The following is a 24,311-nucleotide window of genomic DNA, read 5'->3' as shown; positions in this document are numbered from 1 at the left end:
GGAAGGAAGATAAACTAGTTTCCTAAGAAGCACCAGATGAATAAAGATCAGGAAGATGTAAGACATGGCTGTTAATTATTAACTTCTTATGTTATTTATTAACTAATTCCTTGTAACAACTTTGCAATACACACTGCATAACTTCATGTTTATTCTTCATATCTCTGTGAACACATACCCATAAGGCAACATGTAATGGTTGTTGCTCAAAGAAGAGCCATTCACAGTCTCAATTACACTGGCAAAAAGAAAAATCATCCCTGTAAAGCAGTTTTCAGCGGCAAGATTTCCCAGTGGAATAGCAACCATTTAGCAGTTTGCACTCACAGGACTAATTTATTCCTCTTACCAGCCTACCAGTTAGGACTGCACTTTCAGCAGCTCTCATTTTCTTAAACAGTACAGGAAATTTTATTTTTCCAGACTGCACTAATATTTAACACTTTTCAGTAATGTTGTGGTGGCTTTATTGATGGAAATGCCCACAATGGGTCGCTTCTACTGGAGATCAGCTGTTCCTAACACAGTTGTGAAGAAATCAGCATTGCTATCATATTTGAGACTTGTAGCACCCCCCTTGTAGCCTCCAGTGAAGTCACACATTATTGCTTAAAACACTGATACTGGGTCAATATTAGTTTACGGGGTTTTCATACCTTCATCGAATAAATAGGGCTCAGCCCATTACATGGGAATGACATGGAAAACATGGAATTGAATCAGGTAAACAGATAAACTCAGATGACAGAGATGGGGAAAAAATCTAGCATGTGATTGGTAAATTTACTTTCAATACACAACTTAATAATTTAATTATCAGTACTAAAATGGTAAGCAAGAATCATACAGAGATAACGAATTTTCCTGAATATTATTCAATTTTATGTTTCTATTACATAGGTAGGAAAACTTCATTTTTCAGCAAGTGCTTTCATTGGTAATTTTTATCATTAGAAAAAATACACATATACTGTCAAAAGCTGAAAAGGAATTAAGTGAATAGATGGAGAAGACAATAGTTGGAAACATTCCTAAAACATTTCATATTCTGCTGCTGTAAGTAAATGTAAAATGAGGAAACAGTGAAGTTCTCGTAAAAAGAACTGCATTTTTACATTAAATCACAGCAGAAGAGCAGACATTTGTCTAATTTCACAAAGAGACAGAACTACATCCCTTGCCCTAGAAATATCCATCTGTTAGCTGGTGATCACCAAGTAGAGTAATTCCCTCAGCCTTTGGCTGCGGCTCTTCTCAGTTGCTGATAAGAAAGCAAGTCTCCTCCACTCTGTTTTTGGGAGAGTCTCATCCCAGCTACAGGGAGACAAGAGAAGGCTAAGAGGAAGGAATAAGGTCTCTTCAAGAAAGAGTTGCTTCAATAACTTCAGAAATTTGTTACAGTAAATGTAAAGGAAGATATGGAAGGAAAACGGACAGGAGAAGATGGGAAGAGGGCAATCAGCAAGGAATGTCCCTCAGGAAGGCTCAGCCATCCACTGGAAGGCTAATGGACAGGTGGCATCTGTTTCTCCCCTTGCAGTCTTTCCCTTCACCTCCCAGCCCTTAACCATCTAGTCCAGCATTGCCATGGAACCAAATTTTGTCACTTTTTAGACATCCCCGCCCCCCCCCTTTAAAAACCCAAACAACAACAACAAAAACCACACACCAAAAACCCAAACCCAACCCAAAAACCAGTTAACTTCAAGGCAGCAAATTTCAAATTTGGCTTCACCCTTCGCTTTACCCTGTGACAGCTTTTAATGGAGACACACAACCTCCCTTGAAAATTGCAAGTGATACTGAAAACTGAGTAACAGTTTTCATTTCTCATTCTCACAAATTTCATACTTGACTGATAAACAGAGTTTCACCAGAGTTTTACCAGAAAAAAAGCCTGCTTATGCTTGGGACTCAATAGGCTGTAAAAGTGAAATGTACAATTCACCCAAGTAAGTCATGACAGTGTATGAAAAGAAGGATGATCTGTGTGCTTGGGAATGGATTTCAAGTAAAGGATTTTTTTAAGCATTATTGATTATCTCTGAAAACAAAACCCCCTAAGCAAATACCCACATTTTTCACAGGGGACTGAGTACCAAGAGAATTACAGGTTTCTAAGTTCAATACCCTTGTGAAACACAAGAAAAAAATATCACAGTCCATTTCTAAACAATGTAGGATAATAAGAAAATGAAAACTGGATCATATAAAACCCAATGTTTATCTCTCAGTCAGGCTGAAGGGCATGTAGATAGGCAACAAGAAGTAGCTTTGATACACTTCAGCTTATGGCTTCTGAGTTAACCTTCAGGAGCTGCAGTAAGTCCCCTAGTAAATCAGGGAAATAGTCTGGCTGAAATTTCTATTATATGGTTGTGTAAAGCTATTCAGTCTGAAAAAGCAACTCAGAGAGCAGTGATTTCTTTTTCTATCAAACTAAAATAATAAAGTCCAATGAGGTCTTTCAAAGAGCTCTGTATACTATGTTCAGTACTTAGGATTTCGGCCTTAAAAAGTGGAAAAGCGAAATACAAAACCACATTTCTCAAATTGCCTGATGACACTGAACTTGCAGAGGCTGCAATTCATTTGCAGGTAACAACTGTCCCTTACAATAATCTTCATAATTTGTTTAGAGGTATTCTAATAATGAAAGCCAGGAAAATGCTAAAAGCATGATAGCAATGCTAATGGAAAATCAGCATTGACATGTTAAGCATCTCTTGAGAATCTATGAGATTAAAATTTGGTAAATAACACCATCATGTCAAAAGGGAAAGAAATATAGTTCCAGGAAATGTCAGCATAAGACATGAAATTTGGCTCTTTTCATTTATTCCTTGCTATTAGACACTGAATCCAGTTTTACCACTTCAAGAAAAATACAGCAAACTGGAAAATTTTAGGACAAGAAAACTGCCATATGGTTTTAAAAGCACAGCTTTTGTGTCAAATTATGTCACACATACAGAGGCAAAAATTGTTATTTAGTTGGGAAATCAGGAGAATGAAGATAGGCAATTAAAACACAATGTCAGAAATCAGAGAATAGCTGACATCAGAAAATAGATGGTATTTAATGATTCTCCATGTCCATTGAGGACAGTAAGTCTCAATAATTTGAAGAAGAGCAGGCCTAGCTTAGACACAAACAATGTAGAACTCTCCTTTCTCCACCCTGCAACAGTGACATTTAAACCCTGGAGCAAGTTATGTAGGGAAGCTACATAGGAATTTTATTTAAGAACAAGGTATGCAAATATGACAGCAATGGCCTGGGGATCCTTGGGCAACTTTTAACAGGGGAGGCAGACTCTTTAACAACCTTCCAGATCTCTGGTTTTGTGTAAGATCATCCTAAGGTTTGCACAGTCAGTGTGGAAGTGTCATTCAAGACCGAATCAAGGCAATTTGCCTGGAAAGTAGATTATCTTCCCTTTATTTATGTTTATAACTAAGTATTTAAGCAAGGAAGTAGTTGGTTCAGGAATTTAACTATAAAAATGAGCACTGAACACGATTTCTTCATATACCTTCAGAAAGCTTCCCTCTTCCGCTTTCGGGACTATTTTAAAATGGAGACAAAAAAACCCAGAGCGGTGCGTAAGGAAATGTAGCTCTTCCTGCAGATGCTGTTTCCACCTCCTCTTCAGAATCTCCTTCTCTAAATATAAACACTTTAAAAACTGTCCAAATATATATGCATATATGTATATATAGATATGCATACATACATACTCCCACAGCAAGTTAACTCTTAAGACATACATTCTTGGGATGAACTTCAAAATGTCTACAAAGCAATGATAACAAATAGAAGGACTTTAGTAAATCTATCTTCCAAAGCACAGATTCTTTCAGCCTGAGTGATGGTTTATATGGCAAGACAGCCTGGCAGCAAACTTTCTTCAGCTGCTTTTGCAAATATTTTCCACCATCCTTACATGCCCTTATCTGGATGCATTTAGCTCCAAAGATTTGTGTCCTCAGTGACGCATGAGCTTTCATTCTGTCTTCTCTCAGGGAGAATACAAAATAAAAAAATGTGCCAATTCATTTATGTATTTGTGTATTCCTTTTTTTGCCCAATGCAAATTACATACTTACTGCATTAAGCTAGCAGGAGAAGGCATATTTCAGGATATCGACAGCATCATTGTCAAGCACAGAACCACCACATAAATGTGCACAGAAACAAAGAGCCTTAACAGTAGGCTGCAAATCATATGGATTTTAAGTATCCCTGAAATATGCATCACCTAAGTCAGTGGGGGCCTGAATCCAGGCGTAGATAAAAGCACAAATGTCTGAATTCTTTTGTTCAGAAAGGGTGCAATGAAATTGCCAAAACTGTCATCTTAATTCACCCAGGCATTTTTGACTGCAAAGATTTTTGCAGTCTTGGTTTGGCTCTCCTTAGTTTTGAATATTTGCCCTGACATTTGTTTAGAAAGAAGGCCAAACCAGCAGTACTTTTCATGTTTTAATTATACAAGAGTGCATGCTGGATGCAATTCCCTCTTTTCCTATGTACCTTTTACAGTGTAAACAAGGGCAACAGGCTGCCTGTTGTTATCCTTCCAAGAACAAATTCCTCTTTGCAGCCAATATGGTTTGGTCTCACAGAAATCCAAATTAATTCTCTGGTACTGAGGTAATGAACAGTAACTTGATTTTTTCCTTAAAAACTAAAGCCTTCCAAAAACACAGCTAATTCCTGCTCACTTCACACGTTTTTCACTTACTGTAAGAGCAAAGTTCCTACAAGCACTGAAACAGGTCACAAATTTTGAAGCTGCAGCTGCATAATAAAATTGGTTTAGTCTGATTTTGTCATACATGCTGTGGACACCAGGAGATTCAGCTCTGTCCAGTAATGTGATGTATCTGAATTAAGGGAATGCCTGAAGAACTGACCTGACTAAGGATGACTTGCAGTAAATGGAACAAATGTAACAAAAGTTCAACTATTTCTACCACCCAACATTCTGAAACTCTAGTTGAAAAATATAAATCGTGTCTCAGCATTGGATAGGGTTAAGAATGACATGAATAAATGTTTATATATCTGAACATGTTTGATTCCTCTTAATGATCAGATAATAGAGTACAAATCACCTACAAACTGCATGACAACCACCAATTTCTTTTTCTCTAAAGCTTATGTTTAAAAATGCATTATTACTCATTAAAAGAATTACTACTTTTTCATTCCCCTGTTCAGTTCCTTCCCCTCCTGAGCAAGTTATCTCTCTGCCTCATGCTGCACTGGTTCCCATAGCTACATAAGCACCATTTGCCTTTCAAAAGATGTGCATGTATTTCGATATGAAATTAAAAACCAAATGCCTATTTTGTAATCTTTAATCTTATCTAAATTTCTGATTGTTACCAGAAGTATGCTAGAACTGATGGTCAGGAAGAAATAACTAAAGCACCAAATGCTCCTGAATGTAGAAGAGGGTGGCACAATCCTCATAGTCTTGAAATCCTGAGAAGAACCAGTAACTGCCAGAAGAATGTGAAGAAAAAGCTACAGTGGACTGGGAAAAGGTAATATATCCAAAATATGAACCAATTCCAGTTGATCTAGTGTTGTTGGTTAAGGTCTCCACAACCATGAGGCATTGAACCTGGCTTTCATGCTCACAGGTATTTTTGTGACATTCACATCCGTTTAAAATAAAGAAGTTATAAAATAAAGTCCTCTGAAAAGAAAAATTTGCTGATCAAAAGAGGCATGAAAGCCATGCTGTCGAACAGCCTCTCACTCTTTCCAATAGGGAAATATGTGCACTATTACCCCTGTTCACTGTCATCTTCAATATTCTTAAGTATCTGCAAATACCATTTTGAAAAAGAACTGGATAAAAATATCTTGAAAATTAAGGCTTCCAGATGCAATGATTGTCAGGGTACTGTCATTTTGGCTGATACCTGTGTGTCTCCATGTTACAGCCTTGATCTCTACTTCTGCACAATTTTTATTGATTAGATCTGAGGCACAACCTGGATTTCTAAGTTCAAGTGGAACAAACATGCATTCACCATGTTTCAGAAAAGCTGATATAGATATATATTTTATGATAATCATGTGCCCGTACCTAATCAAAAGGTGTTACACTGTGCAAAAACAAAGCCCCCAGTATGAGCTGTTTCTTACCACAACCAAAAAGAATTGGTCTAGTATCACAGATAAGCCCCTCATATGTTGGTATAAGAGACACAAGTAATATCCAAGCTATGGGAAAAGAAAAATTTCAAGAAAATGTGTACAAAAATTGTTTAATGGACAGGAGCAATAGCTTAAGAAAACTAGAGGTTGAGAATGAATGCTGACCCTGATATTTTCTGGGATTTTTCCAGTTACAGCACTTGTCTTTAGATATGTTTTCCCAAGATCAGGGAATACCACCAGGTATGACTGAATAGGTAGCAAAAACAGATGAAGTCTCCCTCTCTCTCAGAAGCAAGAAAACACCCTGACCTTCCTTCTCAGTTTGATGTTGGAGCTCCTAATCAAGGTACTTCCTCCTACATATCACTATTTTCATATCAATCATACTGTAGATAACCTCAATTTTTTACAGTTGTGACAGGCACAACTTACAGAAACAGGAAAAGTATAAATAAGTCCCATCTACATAGGACAGCAATGCATTTCACTCTAAAATGAAAGCTGGCATTTGTGCTGGGAGAATGTTGAAAGCTGTAAGATAAAAACATAGAGAAGTATGTTTTTTTCCTCAGAATAGTCACCATCCTTGCCAGCTAACTCAAGGAACATGATTATTACTAAAATATTTGTTTCACCTCCGAGACAGAATACAATGGACAAGTCACAGTACACAGCAGCAAGAACAGACCAGCAGCTCTGATTCAAAGGGGTGAAAAGTGAAAACCTCTTTCTGATATTGCTATTCTCATGATTCCCAGATTCTCCTTTAAGATTTGGATATAATGTTCTAAGAGTCAATGAATCAGGAGTTAAATTTTGTATAGAATGATAAAAGCAGCTTATTTAATTACATTTTACAAGATAATTTAGACAATCTTGCATTCAAATAAATCTTTTGTTTCCATTTTTCATCCTTTTCCAGAAAGTAGTAAATTGAAATTCATGTTCTTTCACCAATTCTGTACCGTCAGGTTTTTTCCTGTTTTTAACTAAGGTAGTATTACTGAAGAGATATACTTTAAGAAAAGGTCTGCTTTGAGGAAAATCATTAATTTTTAAAGTTGCTTTCAAAAGGATGTATGTATAGCTAACCATATACATTTTCTATACTTAGAAAGAGATCCCATTTCTCCAGGTTGGATGATTCCAGACACCTTTTAGTGGCAGGTTTTATACTTCTAAAAATCAAATATTTACTAAATAGTCACCAAATCCCTCTCAGGGGATTATTTGTGCTTTGACAATATTCAAGTTAACATACAATGTATGTGCTTACCTAGAATTTTTAAGTATACTTATTTCTGTTCCTTCAGATGTAATATGCTTTTTTCTAGGAACAGTGAAGATCAGTTTCTAGCTTCTGCAGACTTAACTGAGAACAAACCCCCCTCAATCCTGTGTTTCTGTCACATTAACTCTGTTTCCTGCAAGTCTTTTGTAATCAAAAGCTAACCTGAATAAAAGATATCCACCCACTCTAGAGTTTTCTTTAGGCAAGGAAGGAAAGAACTGAGATTTTTAAGAACAGTATCCAACAAACTTACTGCAGCCAAGTTTTACCTCAGAAATTACTGACAAGTGCTCATAATTCCCTGAAGTACTTAATTAGCTATGCAGTTCCACCAGCACTTCTCTTCCACTTCATAACACAATGCTCTGACAAGACACAGAGTCTACCAAATTCACCCCATTAATGAAAAAAGGTTATTCCTGAAGATTGTTCAGCTAACACCACCATAGCCATAGCTTGAAAATGCTGGTCACTACAAAGTGTCTAGAGCTTACTGATAAAACTGAGATATAATTTATTCAAGGAAAACATTCACCATATTGTTGCTAATAAATGCTTAAAATATTTAAAGGTGAATTAGTAGGTAGTAATGACACAAAACTGCTTTCTATTGTTTCACATGTCTAAATAAAATGAAGTAAATTCCCAAGCAGGTATTCCCATAATACAAGCAAGACTGTTAAGACCACATGTTGTTAAAAAAAAAAAAAAACCAAACACCACCAAACCACAACAAACTTCCTTCCAAACAAATAATTTCCAGTGCAATATTTCCAAATCTATCCAAATTTAACTGGAAAGAATATTCTTTGGTTCAACCTGGTCTAGCTAATGCAGTCACTTCCATAGAGTCTCACGGTCCAAAACCAAGGAAAATGCTGAAACATTAGCATGGTATTTACTGTTCATGGGCCCACAAAATACAAGAATTGAAGAGAGGGTTAGAAATGCTTTTACAGAATCATAGAATATCCTGAATTGGAAGGGATCCACAAGGAACACTGAGTCCAGCTCCTGGCCCTACACAGGACACCCCAAGAGTCACACCATGTGCCTGAGAGCATTGTCCAAACTCTTGAACTCTGTCAGGCTTGGTGCTGTGACCACTTTCATGGGGATCCTGTTCCAGTGTCCAACCACCCTCTGGGTGAGGAACCTTTTCCTGACATTCACCTAAACCTCTCCTGACTCAGCTTCAGGCCATTCCCTTGGGTCCTGTCACTGTCACCACAGAGGAGAGATGAGTGCCTGCCCCTCCTCTTCCCCTCATGAGGAAGTTGCAGACTGCAATGAGGTCTCCCCTCAGTCTCCTCCAGACTGAACAGACCAAGTGACCTCAGCTGCTCCTCATATAGCTTCACCTCATGGCCCTTCACCATCTTCACAGCCCTCCTCTTGACTCTCTAATGGCTTAATGTCTTTTTTATATTGGGGTGCCCAAAGCTGCACACAAGGTGAGGCTGCCCCATGACACAGAAAAGCAGGACAATCCCATCCCTTGCCCAGCTGGTGATACTGTGCCTGATGCCCCCAGGACACGCTTGCCCCTCCTGGTTGCCAGGACACTACTGACTCATGTTCAACATTCTGTTGACCAGACCCCCAGGTCCCTTTCCACAGGGCTGCTCTCCAGCCTCTCATTCCCCAGTCCCCTTGTTTATTCAGGGTTGCCCTCTCCCAGGTGCAAAATCTGGCACTTGCCTTCATTAAACTTCATAAAGCTGGTGATTACCCAGACTTCTAATTTGTCAAGAATTCTCTGTAGGGCCTCTCTGTCCTCAAGGTAGTTGACAGTTCCTCCCAATTTAGTATCACCAGCAAACTTAGTATTCCTCTGAGTCCTGAGTCCAAGTCATTTATGAAGACCTTGAAGAGCACTGGCCCTAAAATGGAGCCATGTGGAATCCCACTAGAGACTGTTTGCCAGCCTGATGTAACCTTACTTACTGTAATTCTCTGTGCCTGATCCATGAACCAGGTGCTCATCCATCACATGTATTGATTCAGCTGAATGCTGGACATTTTGTCCAGAAGGACACCATGAGAGACAGTACTGAAAGCTTAACTGAAGTCCAAAGAGATTACATGAACAGGCTTCCTTTGGCCAGCTAGGTGGGTTACCTTATCATAAACAGAAATTAAGCCGGTCAAATGACTTTCCCCTGATGAAGCCATGCTGGCCAATGACTGCATTATCCTTCAGGTGTTTTTCAGTAAGAGTAATCTTATCCACAATTTCACCAAGCACTGAAATGAGACTGACAGACCTGTAGTTTCTTTCCTGCTCTTCTTGAAAACTGGGACAACATTAGCCAGCTTCTAGTCAACTGGGACCTCTCCAGATTCCAAAAAGAGTTCATTGAGAGGAGTCTTGCAATGACATCAGCCAGCTTTTTGAGGATTCCTGGATGAATCCCATCAGGCCCCATAGACTTACAGGGATCCAGCTGGAGCAGCAAATCCCACACAAGTTCAGAGTTGACTCAGAGTTTATCATTCTCAAAGTCCTTGTCCTTCAGCTCAGGGCACTGGGACCCCCACAGTCCATGACTGGCGCTGAAGGACTGGAGTGAAGAGAGCATTAACTACCTCCACCTTGTCTATGTCTCTGTATGGTGAACACCCTCATAATTTAACAGGTCACTATTATTTCTGGACTGCCTTTTGCTACTAGCATATTTTTATAAGTCTTTTTTATTGTGCTACACAGTACTGGCTGGCTTCAGCTCCTCTTGCTTTGTCCTGCATCTCCTTGGACTGATTTATCTTTTAAGTAGAACAAATACGATACATGCATTGGAAAGGAAATGCCCAAAGAAAGCTGATGATGGGAAGGTTTGACTCCATGAGGAGTAATGGAGACTATTAGTTTGTATACAGTCACAGAGAACTTTATTGGTGCTGCCTTTGACCATTTCCAAAAATAACTGCCTCCACCGGCAATGTTTATTACTTTACCCTTATTCTGCTCCCACCACAACATGAAACTGAAAAAAATAAGAATTATGCCTGCTGAGTTCTGCTTTTGAGGGGCATATCTGTAGTTGTGTCAAGATTTAGTAATGACAGAGTCTTTGAAGATAAATGGCTTGACTAGGACTTTAAGCTGCTGAGCAAAACTTTGAATGTTGCAATTTATTCCCTGCAACCAGTCTGTACAGCACATTGTCAGGAAACAGTATCATCATTTTCAACGAATAGACCTTGGAGATCATGGCAAAATGGCGAAACTACAGGCTGAGGTTGCGGAATAATGTGAGAAGTTCAGAAACTATGTCTTGGAAAGATAAATGCACTGAAGAGGACTTGTAAGGATGGAAAGGGAAAATAAGGAAAAAATGAAAATAAGGAAAATAAGTAAAAAGTGAGAGCGGCGAAAAAAAGAAGTGAGACTATAGCACAAAGCAGAAGAGACCTAAAGCTGAGGGGTGAATGGAGACCAGGGGAAGAACTGCTCAGGAGTGGTATAAGAATGATGGGAAATAGAGTGATTTACTCAGCAAGACACATGAGACATTCATAACCTACACAGTGTCATGAAAAAGGAGAAGGCAGGGAAAAATTGGCATCAAAGATACACAACAATAGATTATGGCTTTTTTGCATCACACAGGACACATTTGACCATATTTTAATGTTATAATTCAGATGACAAATGCCCACTGTGTATATATACACACACATACATATACACATAAATTATAAACACATACGTTCAGTATAGTTAACACAATCCAGCTCCCATCTGGACTATATTTCCTGAGGGAATGCAGAAAAACAGCCAACTACCTCATCCTCAGCTCAGACCCCGAGGTTGCTGCCTTGTTAGGGTGGGGGAGGGAGGAATATGGACAGACACACTATCGTGCACACCCAGCCTGGCTGCTGTGCTTGAGGAAGTGAGTGGCATGGGGAAGGGGGAAGAATCTTTGCAGAGTTGTCTCTCTGTCGAAAGATCAAAGGGAATGAGGGAGAACACAGCTAATGCTTCAGGTGAGGACACATATCTATAAGCACAGGGAAAGAGGGACACGGCAGAGGCTCAAGCTGCTGCCATCACCCTCACAGCACACAGAAGTGAGCTCAAAAAAGAATCCAGTTCTTGTCAGAACTGTATAGCTGGGCTAGAGCCTTTCTTTGGAAAATCAAGGGTAATAGCAGGCTTTGGTGGGCTGTCCTTACTGGTCATGCTGTCAGTAAATCAACCATGCAATTTTCAGTACTCAGTATCAACAGCGAAACTCAGTGTAAAGGACACAGTAAGACAGAAAATCACAACTATTTTGACTGTAAGGGCAAATTGCACTATTTGTTAATTTTTCTCCTAAAAAAATTTCATGGCCAGACTCCATGACACAAATCAAGATAAAGAAATGCTTTTTAAAGCATATATGTGACTTATTATTTTGATATCTGTCCTCTTTCTTCCTTCTCTTCCTTTTTGTATCTTGGACTGAAATAACAGAAGTTCCCACTGCAACAGTATGTAGCTGAGCAAGTCACCTAGATACTGTAGATATGTTTAGACAAACTTCTGGACAAAGTTATAAATAAGCCTTGGCTACAGCTATTCTCATTTTTGTTCTTCAGCATGTCTCTTTGTTCTCTAAGGATGGAATGAGAGCCCAGTGCCAGTGGAAAGACAAACTGATCTATGATGGGAGCTGACATGCTCCAAAATACTATTTTTGCCTTTAGAGAAGACAAAAGGGGAAAATAAATATGCAGAGTTGTTAGGTTGCAAAGATCCTCTTTGTTTTTATGCACTGCTATTCTAATTCCCCCGCCCCTAAACACCTTCCCAAACTTCCTCAGAGCAAAACCTCTAGCCAAAGCCAAAGAATTGTTATGACCACTTTGCTATCAGATGTATACTTTAATACCTTGTCTTTTCAGTACAAAGCTACAGGGACTTCTGAAAGATACTCTTGTTACTTGGTATTTCTCTACCTGCAGATGTAATAAGAACACAAACTGCAAATATCAGTGAATACGTGGCTTTAACAGAACTGGGCCACCACCCTGGGCCTGCAGAACCTTTTGCTGCTGCCTTCATATTTTCTTCATCTCCAGTTCAAAGCTTTAGCTTCTCATCTTTTGTGTTCCTACCGTAGGGCTCTTTCAGAACCACACTTCTGTGAGAGTTAAAAAAACTATCTCACATCCCTAGCACAGAAGCATTTGCAATTTATTCACACATCTCTCCCTCTCAGCAGCTAACAGCAAAGGACCCTAGAAAAGCATAAATTAAGCAAGTGCAATAATCTTCATTACAATCTTCAGTACATCAAGGAGTTCATCAGCTGATACTTACGGAGGCGTCACTCCTTTTGGGAGGCCTAATGCGTTGACAGAAATGGGTGGTGGCTGGGATGGCAGCATGGAGCTGAGAAAAGCTGCTGGAGACTGGCTGGAATTAGGAAATCTTGGAGTTGGAGACAGGCTGTGGGAAGGTGAAGAAAGTGAAGGAAGAGGAGGGGGTGGAGGAGGCGGAAGTGGAAAGGAATCACACGCTGGATATGTTGCTGTTGGACTAAAGACAGGTGGAGGTGGAGGCGGAGGGGATGGGGAAGAAGGAGACCAGGCATATTCCCCTTCTGGAGCAAACTGCTGAGAGAAGGGAGCAACTGGCACTCTCCCAAACTGTTTCTGAGAAGCAGTTGGAGAGAGAGGAGAAGGAAGACTAGATGTAGATGACCCAGAAGATGGAGTCACATAACCTGAAGCAGGGCTGATGTTTTGGGCAGCAATGAACTGCTTAGGCCGAGCATAGTTGAAGGAGCCGGAAGACTGCATGGTTGGGGAAGTATGGGAGTTAAGAATACTCATTGGCACAGGAGAGGTGACAGACTGGCTGGACTCAAGCTCCTGGAAGGAGGGGGGAGGAGGAAAGGTAGGAGAAGAGGGAGGGTGCTGCTGATGATCAGGTTGCTGTTGGTGACGATACCACTGTCCACTTTCTTGCTCCAGACGAATTTGGTTCTGCAGCTGCTGTATTTTTTTGGGGTCCCTGCAGGAAGGAAAAATAGACAAAAAGATGATCAGACATACAGTGCTGGCTGGGGAGGAGGTAAAAGTTCCACTGATCTATGGTCCAGGAAAAAACAAAAGACAAGGAAAGTTCAAAGTGTTTACAAAAGTTTTATAGCCCCATTTCTTCAGAGCTAAAACATTGCTACAAAAGTCCATCTTTTTTGTCCTCAAGATAAAGGAAAAAGGTATGTGTAATAGAATTTAACAGAACCATCAGTTCTTCAAAAAGGTAAATTATATGGCAATTTAAAGGAACAATCCAGATAACAGAATTAAAGGTAAAAGCAGAGAAATTCTTAATAATGTTTCTTTTGGTTTCTTGTGCTTTTTACTCAATGGCCCTGTTTCAATAATAAGGCTGAAATATTTACCCAGTGACAACTTCAGCCATAGCTGAATTTCTGCTGTAGCCTCTGTAGGCCAATCAGACAGACCTAATTACAGCTGTACTTTTAACGAGGTACTTGGAGACAAGGGACCAACTTCTGTATTAGAACCATCCATATACCTGTAGTTGAGCAAAGATTTCTGAAAAACATCTGTAACCTAGGGAAGCATGAAATGAGCTTCCCCAGGTCTTCAGTCCCACTTTTTCTCCTGAGTTTTATTTTCAACTGTAGATCCTGAGACAGATCTAAGTAGATCTGACTTAATATGGTTCTGAGGCATTACACTACTATCAGCTCATATGGAAGTAAGAATTTCATTTAGAAATGCAGAAACGCACTGGAAGAAGACTAGAGGCCAAAAAAGTTAATGTGCAGGAACACTCAAAACTGTTAATTAAGAAAAAAAAAGAAAGAAAAGGAAAAAAGTAAAATGTTCAGCAGTGAAGCAAATGAGATCATGCACTGGCATTTTCATTTTTTTGTCTCAATACAGTTGTTTGAAAGACATTAAGCTCAAAATTAACTGTGTGGTCTATCATCAGAATGACTTGCTTAACAATTGTCATTTTTCAGCTGGAAAACATAACTTCATCTCCATACTCCACAAAGTTTCAGCATATGCTTATATACCTTTTCTGCATATTTAATATATAAATATTTTATTGTATACAAGTGTGTCATTGTTTATATATCATTTAGGTCATCTAAGCAGAAATTTTAGAAGCAGTCTGCTTAATGCATGGCATATGAATGTATGACTTTGGCACAACAATATACTTTTGTTGATAGCAACAAAATTAGAAATGGTAATAACATCATATTTTCCACTTGAAGATTAATTTTGATATTCCAACCATCTACATTTCCCAGAAAATGTTTTCTGACAATAATTCTGCTTATGATCTCAGGCCAAAGGAGATTGCTTAGATAAGAAAAAGGGGAGCAAGCTTTTTTAGGGCAGAAAAATGAAAAATCAGTTACTTATACTTAACAGTTGCCCTTTTTTGTTTTTGTTGTTGTAAAGATGGTTCAATTCTAGCAACGTCTCACTAGCAAATGTCAGCACTTAAAAGGAGACTCTTTTTAATTAAATTAGCAACAAGAACATCTAAATGTTACAGTTCACTTGTAAATTTTATAATTTTTTTTTGTTAATGTTGACAATGGAGACTCTAAATCCCTATCATCTCAACTTTTTACTCCACAGGACACAAGCTGAAACTTATTCTTCAATTTTTGTAAAATTACTTTAAAGTCTCCTTTATTTAAATAGGTTAAAATAACACTATTTTAGTTCCCATCATCATTCAACTTCCTTACTTGATGACAGAAACAGTTCAGGTCACCTCTGACTGGACAAAGAAAAAAAACCCTGTAAGATTATTATTTTCACCTTATTCTGCATCATTAGCCTGAATATTTGCAGACCTATTGTCCAATACCTAAAAACAATATTTACAAATAATAGTTATTTTATTTTTCATCACAATCACCCTTAATTTTTTAAAAATATATTACAGACAGACTAAGGTAAAAAAACCAAAGAAGTGGGAAATTTAGCATTGTAAATGATGTGTTGAATATAGAAGAAACTTAGCTGTCTCCAACACTCCTATGTTTATCCAACATGTGCTGAAAGCAAGTAGGAGTGTCATGTCTTGAGACCTTTTTATTTGCATTTGCCAAATCACATGGCGCTGTGCCTGGCCAGCAGCAGCCCACAAATGCCCATCTATGGCCCTGTCAATGCAAGTGCAGGGCTGCAGCACTGCTGCTGCACTGCTGCTGACCCTGCCGGGCACAAGTAGAGACCACATTCAGGGTATTTCTACAAAAGGCTGATAGGCAACAATGAGATTGTTCTGCTCCCACACTAAGCTTGACTTGAGGCCGCAGAATATGCATGCCTGGAAATCAGGGTTTATTAGCCCAGGATAGTACTGATTCCAGTTGAACAGCTTTTGGTCAGCTTAGAACCCACATAAATCAAATGCTTGTCTGCTTGAAAAATAACATGCAAACACAACCATTAGCACATCAGTCCACATGGCAGAAAACCACAAAGGCCATCTTAGACCAAATTTTCACACCGTTGTGAAAGCACACAATCCTCTGCAAAGAAACACTCTCTACCTCACAGCTATTCTTTTAACATCACACACTGCCTCAATATTTTCTTGAGGAGAGGTATCCTAGGGATGGGTCATTATGAAGAAGAAGAGCAAAGAATATCAATTCACCAGTGTTCCTTTGGAATGACACCAGCAGTGGTGGAAACTCTACATAGGTAAGTGCCTGAAAGATACCACTGCTGTGACAAAGACAGTGAGAGCTCAGCTGCCAAAACTATGAAGTGGAATCAGCCCACTATGTTACCCTAATCAGTAGGGAAACAAAGAAGGGAATTAAAGGAGTTCAATTTTTGGATGAGATTACAAGAAAAACTAGTTTAATTGTAATTACATCCTCTTTCCAATTAGCTGAAGTATGTTTAGTAATTTTAAAGGGCACACATGTTTTCAGGGAACACATCAAGCTTGTCTAAACAATAGAGAATAAACTTATTTTCTCATGTGGAATTTTTGGTTTAGCCAAATAATTAATTATAACAACATAAGAATGATTATTTAAAAGAAAGTTTTTAGCAAATTCCATCAGTAAATGGTGAAGATAAGTAATTAAAAAAATATCACAGCTAGGGTAAAATTAATATCAAGAAATCTCATCAACTCACTGAAAAGCAGGCCTAGTAGTACGTAAATATGTTCAAAAGTTCTGCTTTAGAATTTGTATTGTTTTTCCAATACCAGATATTCTTAACCAACATATTAAAATACATTTTCAGGTGATCTAATAGGTATGCTAAAACAGTTCAAAAATGCAAACAGTAAGGCAGCAACATTTTAATGAAAGCAGACGTTCGTTACAGCAGAGATGCGGTTTCTGACACATGTTGCCTGTAGGAGCAGCTTCATGCACAGGTTCGGTACTGGGCACTCAGAACCTGCTCAGTAAGGTGACGACTTTCAGAGTCAAGAGATAGCATGAAACATTTGAAAACAGATGTTTAAAGGGAAGACTAGAGACAGGAGACATTAAGTTTCTTGGCGGGCAACTATTGGTGCCAATACAGACACCAAAGTTTAACAGCTACTTGAGAAATCATATTTTGAGGTACGCACTTGGTTTCAATTACAATAGGCTGGTTTATATTTTTATCCCATTTTCATAATGCTTTTTCCTCCTAATACCTTCTTTATATCGCATTGTTTTGAAAATTAATAGAGCAGTCTGTGTCTGAGAATTAAACTGGTAACAACTCCCATCAGGAACGGTAACTCCAATTGCCTGGACACAGTGCAGTTGAGGAGGGACATAGATAGGTGGTTGTAAATCTCTCTAAGTCTCAACAAGAATGGCTACTGGATTGCAGAGAATATTACAGGAGATGGCATTTTCAGGGATGTGATAAATCCTTAAGCTCTCTCCTAGGCTCATTCACATATTCCCAATATTAGGGTATGTACCAGCTTTACTTTGATCTTACATTACAAAACTTAATTAGAGAAACAGTGTTCCTCTTCTGGGAAGTATCTTACTACTTGCAGTGTAATCATCAACTCTGTATACCTTTTAAACACAGAAGTTCATATCGAATCCCTTCTATCCAAGGTACCTCTCTTGGAAGGGGAAGCTCTCCACAGGTAAAGAAATGCTTCAAGCCTTGAAGCCTTCATAGACAAGATGAACCCTACCAAGTTAGTGTCTATCATGAAGTATGCAAGGGCATTGAAACTTAGTCAGTTTTTTACAATACAGTATATAAAGTAAATTGAAATAAATGACCACAGATAAAGAACCAAGTTTAAGTGATTTTCTTCTACAAATTTTTTAAATTCCCAATTTTGTCCTTCCTGATTTTAATAAAAGAAAAGAAGCAAATGTAAAGCAGACAAAGAAAAGCAATTTTCATTTGAAAGAAAGAGTCCTATTTATCTCAGGTATGGAAAAATTATGAGCTCACTTCTGTCTCAAGTTATTCCTGAGCAAAAGCAGACTGGCCCCTTCACAATCCTACCAGCAACCTGCTCTTTGAGAAACAGATGGTGCAGTTGTACAGCAATATATAAAACATATAGCTGAAATGAAAGTACAGGAATATTTTAAATGAAAAATAATCAGAATTAAGCACAACTTTAAAAGCTTGAGCTATTTTTCTAAATTAAGATTCAAAACCAATGCCAGACAATCTCTGCATTTTTATTTTGGGGTAACGACTACTCACCTTCACGAAATCTACTTTCCAATGAAGATCTAGTTTCCCAACTCAATACTACTGCTTCAGAATAATGCCAGAGCTCTACCAAAAGGGAAACTAGATGGTCTCTATCATGCTGCATTAAAAGGCAGGGGCTCTTCTCACTGAGTTCCATCTCAACAGCTATTTATGTATAGATGTATTTTTTTATATGTGTACATTTAGATATATTTATCTCTATACTTAGGTATTTATACAATAAAATCCAGAATTTTTTTTCATAATATGTTAATATATTAAAATTGGAATGTATCACATATGTTTATATCTCTCTGGATCCTGTGCAGCCCAACCAGATACTTGCTTCTGCATCTGTGACACAGTAGCTGGCAAGACAGACCTGCCAGGTAGGTCTTAAGGTTATCTCTTAAATACATTTAATTTCCTTTCTACAAGCACAACATTTGTAATTTACTGATATAATTGGTACCATTGAAAATTAGTAATTTTCGTAACTACTTCTGACAGTTACTATTTAAGAAACTAAAATATACATAGCAGCTTATCCAAAGTGTGTCAATAATCACTGATATCTGGAATTCTACTCTTGACAAAATTCCTGATATAATTTAAGGTTTTCCACCAAACTTATCAATGATTGAGAGTTGTTAAAAATGAAAAAAACCCTCAAAACCGAACTTTAATCTACCATTGAATCAATTAACAGCTGTACCGAACAGAAATACTCAGAATACAAAAGTAATTCCAACTATCCACTGAAGAAATGTTTGCTTATTTTTAGGAATGTTAAAAACATGCATATATGTCAAGGCAAGAATGTGAAGTAAAGGGAGAATAGCTACCTCTTAACAAAAACTGCTACGTACTCAACATACAGACAGCCTCCAGCCTGTATCAATACAAATACGTTTAGACAAGCATTAGGTTTCCTGAGGCTGAACATTCCCTCACATTGTGGAAAAACAAAAAGAAAGTTGACTGTTTTAAATGCTGCAAGGGTTCATATCTATGTAAGACTGGAATTATCAGTTAAAACGAAAATGGCGGGGGGGGAGGCAGGTGATGGAGGGGACAGGATGGAGGGAATGACAACAACAAGCAGAAACCAGCACAGGTTGGGTTCTAGCCTGAAAATATTCAGAGGTATATTTTGTCTACACTAACAGATTACAAGGAGGATGCAAGTTGTCATTACAATTTAAATCTCACACTAAATAACTGGAGAACTAGGAACCATCTCCACCAGCTGCAACCCTTTAACACTTTTTTACTACTTTCCCTTCAAAGCTTAACAATTTGAAAATGCAGATTCACAAGTATTTTCTGTACTTCAGGTTAATATACAGGAGCATTTATAATTGGTTTCACTCTAACCCAACACACTGCCAGGAGAAGCAGTATGGTGCAAAAACTAACACAGGGACTGTATTATGAACACACTGTGAAGCTGAGCTTAACTTTTCATCTAAGAAACTTGATACACACAGATGAGAAGTACAAGCCATCTGCACTGTTTGTGAACTCTCTTGTAAGGAAGCCCTGCTGTAAGTTGGCTGTTAAAAACATTTCTGTCTGTCCTAAAAAGTTACAGTTTTATACCTGTGCCCATTTTCCACTCTGGTTTGATTATCTGTCAAACATATCAAGATAATTTCTGAGCTAAGGAAACCAACAGCAGAGATAGTGCCAGTATTCAGCAAACACAAGCCATTCTTTTGGAGACAGGAACCATTTTTTACCCCTCAATACCACAGCAGGGATATTTTTCAAAACATGCACCAGTGAGATAACACATTTAGCGTGGGTACAGAAAGAGAGGAAATGGTGCTCTTGTGCACATTCATTGTTCCCAAAAGTCATAAAGATACAATACAGCTTTAGCAAAAAGGCTAAACTTCATGCCTCCGGTATGGTTAGATCATACGAATTGGTCTGGTAGTCAAAAATCTGTCTGGCTTGGTAATTCAATTGTATTGTACAACTAGAGTACAGGCTATCCAGTGATGGATATAACAGTTAAAATATTACACAGGTAACAGGTTCTACCGACAAAGAAGGCTAAAATTGTATTGGTATTAAGAGGTAAATTGTACTGAGACATTAATTACAATACAGATTCCAACCTACACCTAAATGGGCCCAAAGTGTAGGAAATCATTAGTTGGAATGCAGGAACAAACTGGTCTGCAAACAGAAAAACAGGTCTTCTAGCTCTGATTATGCTATAGCATGTAGAAGGTTATGTTCTGTGCTGATTGGTATATATTCAAAGAAAATGTGGGGAGGAAAATAAAAATCAAAGTATGAAAAACTGTGCTAGCTTAAAACCAAAAGTGAACAGAAAAAAAAGATGTAATATAATATATTTTCTCGCTGGAACAACACATGCACAGTTGTCTTTTTTTATTTACACATTTATTTTAAATTTAATGTATTTGATTAATAAGATGCTCTATGAATCATCACATTTCATCTACCACTGACCACCAAAATTAGAAGGTTTGTTTATTTTCATGTCTACTCCACAACTCTTACAGTGGGCTTAAAACTGGACCTTCAGGTCTTCAATATTAACATTTTGGTATCTGTCCAGTGTGTTCTTTGGGTTACATATAAAGATGACTGCTTTGTACTATTGAAATAGATACTTCTGTGAGGAAGAATGGATAAAGTATTAAAAAGGGAAAAAAAACGAGCAGCTACTGGATGTCCTGACATTAAAGGGAGCACACAGTTGCTCTGAATGTGTTTTTAGGAAAATAAAAATTTCAACTCTCTCACAAAAATACTCAAAAAACCTAAGATAGCTTTAGAACCTAAATCTATGCCCTTTTATCAGCTATTCTGTATTCACAAACAGTTCTGAGATCTGAGCAGGTAGCTGCCTCATGTAAAGCTGGGATATTACCAGCTGACTCATCAGTAGTTTACGTTATTGAAACTCAGTGGAGGTAGTCTATTCTTAAGCCACTGTATGAAAAGGAATAACTGAAAAGGAAATAAATACATAAGAACTGCTATTCGTATTAAATAATTATATACTTCTGCGATTTGTCCATTACAACAATATGTCAGACTTACTTTAGGAGTCAGCCCCATCTTAATGCCATAAAGGTTTAGTGCTGTACCATTCTTCCCAAAGTCCTTCTGTGCACACAAAAATAACCTACGCAATGACATACACTAACTTTTACGGAAGAAGGAGAAGCATCAGGAAGTAAGAGTAACTGCTAAAGACAGTAATAATCTTTCAGCCTGGTTCTCGGGAACATTGGAAACTGAAAATAACATTGCAGCATTGCTCACACCTTTTGGGATATTTATTCAGCCAATACAATCCTAACGCAATTATGTCTTAGGCTTGATACAGCAGAAGATGTTATATACCTGAAAAAGTAGTTTATAGTTCCCTGTCACTGCTTATCTAGCCACATATGTACTTCAGAAGCATGAGTTTGGAGGCTGAATTTCTTTGTTTTTAAAAGGCACCTGCCCTGATGTATAAAAGAGACAAGAAAAATTATGATACTCAAAATGTTGCTAAACCACCCTCAGATATGAAGAACTGCTGCTTATTACAAGGGCATTATAAACATAATTTCCCCATTGCTTGGTTAAAACAAAAAAAAACCTCAATCTTTCACCAGGATTACTAAGCAAAGGCAAAATTCACCTACAGTACACAGATGCCACTGCAGTCGAAACCTGCATTTAAGTAGTCAGAATATATTATGCTTCTGAACAATTGAGCAAACCTGACCAGTACCAATGACATTCTTTGTCATCACAAAGAGAAACAATATATACTGAAGTTACACAGATTTGGACACCAATGTACAACCCGAATTAGCTTCTTGCAATGGCAACACATAATTTTAAATAGAATTTTCTTCATAAATAGACATAGTGATGTAATGGTGAAATTTTTTTTTTTTTTAAACTGCTAGGTAAATGTACAGTACATTGTTCTGGAAAGCTTATATGGAATACCTTAGGTATAAATGGCAGAGCAAATAATTTCTTTTGTATTTTTGAGTGAAAATACATTCCATAAAGATGATTCACTTCAAGTATGATTCTTACTATAGCAAACAACCTTTGGTATGGGAGACTTAAATAGTAAGGACTTCCTCTCCAAATTAAGGTGCACATTAAGTGATGTATAATGACCTAAAAAAGAAGGAATCATATAGTTAAACATGTAATGATAAACCCTTGTTATGGACAAATACTATGCCAATGAGTATGAATGGCTGGTCCCTCCTCTAAAACTGCTCTGAATCTTGCTTAGCTGTCAGTGAAAGCAGTCAGCCTTCTTCCACAGAGAAAACAAGGGGAAGGACTATGTTTCATTTTTTACCAAAGAAAATAGTGACCAACACATTGACTAGCCAAAAACAAGGAACCTGGCACTTCTCCTAAGGGGACAGTAAGGATATATCTGCATTTGGGTTTTCATCTTGGGTCAGAAATGTTCTTTTAAAGCAAATATCCAACCATTTCCCACTAGCTTTTTCTCCAGTTTGCATCAGTGAGAAGCCTCCCAAGAACATGAACTGCTTTCTTACCAGGTGATTAGGACCTTGAGCCACTAATGAGCTTCAGTCAGTGGAACAGACTAGAGCTAGTCCAAAATGAAAAACCAAACCACCAAACTCAATGACCCTGAAATGTGCAGGTACCATGCCCTCAGTGTACTTCTTCACTTTACCAAGCCACCCTTGTTTCTGTGTACTATTTGCTAGTGTAGGCTATACACAGAGAGCAGATGTATAAGCTACCAGGAGGTGTTGAGCCAAACCATACAATCTAGCAGACTTTTAATAGTAAATGTGGATACCACAAGAGGTTCTGGCTTTATGTTTTGTGTGTGTGTATCAATTTCTGGTAAGTCAAGCACACCTCTTGCTAAACAAATATGCTGCTGAAAATTAATTTATTTGATTTAGAGGATTTCTTTACACTTTTCAACTATACAACATACCGATGTGTAATATATTTTTAAAATAGTGTATCTTGAGTATTATTTAACATTTACATATTCAGCGACAACATATTGACCTATCCTAATCAGCAATTTTACTATTTCTATGTTGTAGCACAGATTTTCCTATTTTACTGCCTGCAGCTGACATCCAGAAATCAATTAATTCCACTCCTCCCATCAGCCCTGCAGTAAAAACCTCCCAGACAAAACAAATGTCTTTTTTTGCCTTCAGTCTGATCACAGAGTAGTTTGTAAAAAGCTAGTTACAAAAAGTATTTCTCAGGACTTAAAACCATTTTGTGTGACAATTATGAAGGAAGATTTTCTCTTTTTGGACTCATTATTTTGATGACTCATGCACCTTCTTTGCCTGGAGCTGGATACTCTCGGAGAAAGAATAGTAGAAACAGCACTTGTCTGATTTAAGGGTCCCAAGTTATATTTTTCCATACTTATTAAGATAAGATCTAAGTTAAAATGAACATTCCAGAATGGATGACAAGAAGAATGGTTTACCTATTTCCACAGTAAAGTCCACTCAGTTTATCTTGACCAACACCAGTTTGTTTTGCCCTTATTGCCCCTATTGAAAAAGGTTTTTACATTGAATTGTATGTGCACTTTATTCAATTGTATGTGCACTTTATTCCTGCCCATGTTCCTTGCCCACAGCCGGAAGGTGGGAACTAGATGTTCTTTAATGTCCCCTCCAACCCAAACTGTTACATGATTCTGTATACAAATTGTTTCCTTAACATAAGAAGAGTACTTAAATTACATTTGGAAACTACTGGTAAATCACTGTTAGTAAAGTGAAATTGAAAAAAAAAAAAATCCACACTTTGTTTCCATCACTGTGAGTAGTAACAAGATGTAAAGGTAGCAATACATGTCCTTCACAATGAAGTCAACACTAATTGTATGTAAACCTTCCCTACAAGTATCACAACAGCTTGGACTCCAAGTATCATTTACCTCAAAAACAGCTGAGATTAAAAAAAAAAAAAAATCAGCTTCTGCTTTGATAAACAATGAATAGTTCCATATCAAATATATTATTTTGGACTTGCAGGTTACTTCAAAGACAGAGGGATATTACCAATACCAAACTGGTAGCACTAAACTCAGCATCAGTGTGGATCATATGGTTC

General features: G+C 37.8%; 1 protein-coding gene across 3 annotated transcripts in view; it reads right to left on the bottom strand.

The window, feature by feature from the left end:
• Positions 1-24,311, bottom strand: part of PALLD (palladin, cytoskeletal associated protein) — a 190,356-nt gene that overhangs the window by 25,221 nt on the left and 140,824 nt on the right. For 2 of the 3 annotated variants that reach the window (XM_085058642.1, XM_085058641.1), the window contains one exon: positions 12,787-13,482. The exons of the other annotated variant lie outside the window; for it this stretch is intronic. In XM_085058642.1, coding sequence (XP_084914768.1) covers positions 12,787-13,482 — 696 coding nt within the window. The remainder of the gene's footprint in view (positions 1-12,786; positions 13,483-24,311) is intronic. 3 annotated transcript variants of the gene reach the window in all.

The sequence above is a fragment of the Lichenostomus cassidix genome, chromosome 4 (assembly GCF_008360975.1).
Source record: "Lichenostomus cassidix isolate B80296 chromosome 4, HeHo_3.0, whole genome shotgun sequence".
NCBI classification, from domain to species: domain Eukaryota; kingdom Metazoa; phylum Chordata; class Aves; order Passeriformes; family Meliphagidae; genus Lichenostomus; species Lichenostomus cassidix.
This window is presented reverse-complemented; position numbering and strand designations above follow the sequence as displayed.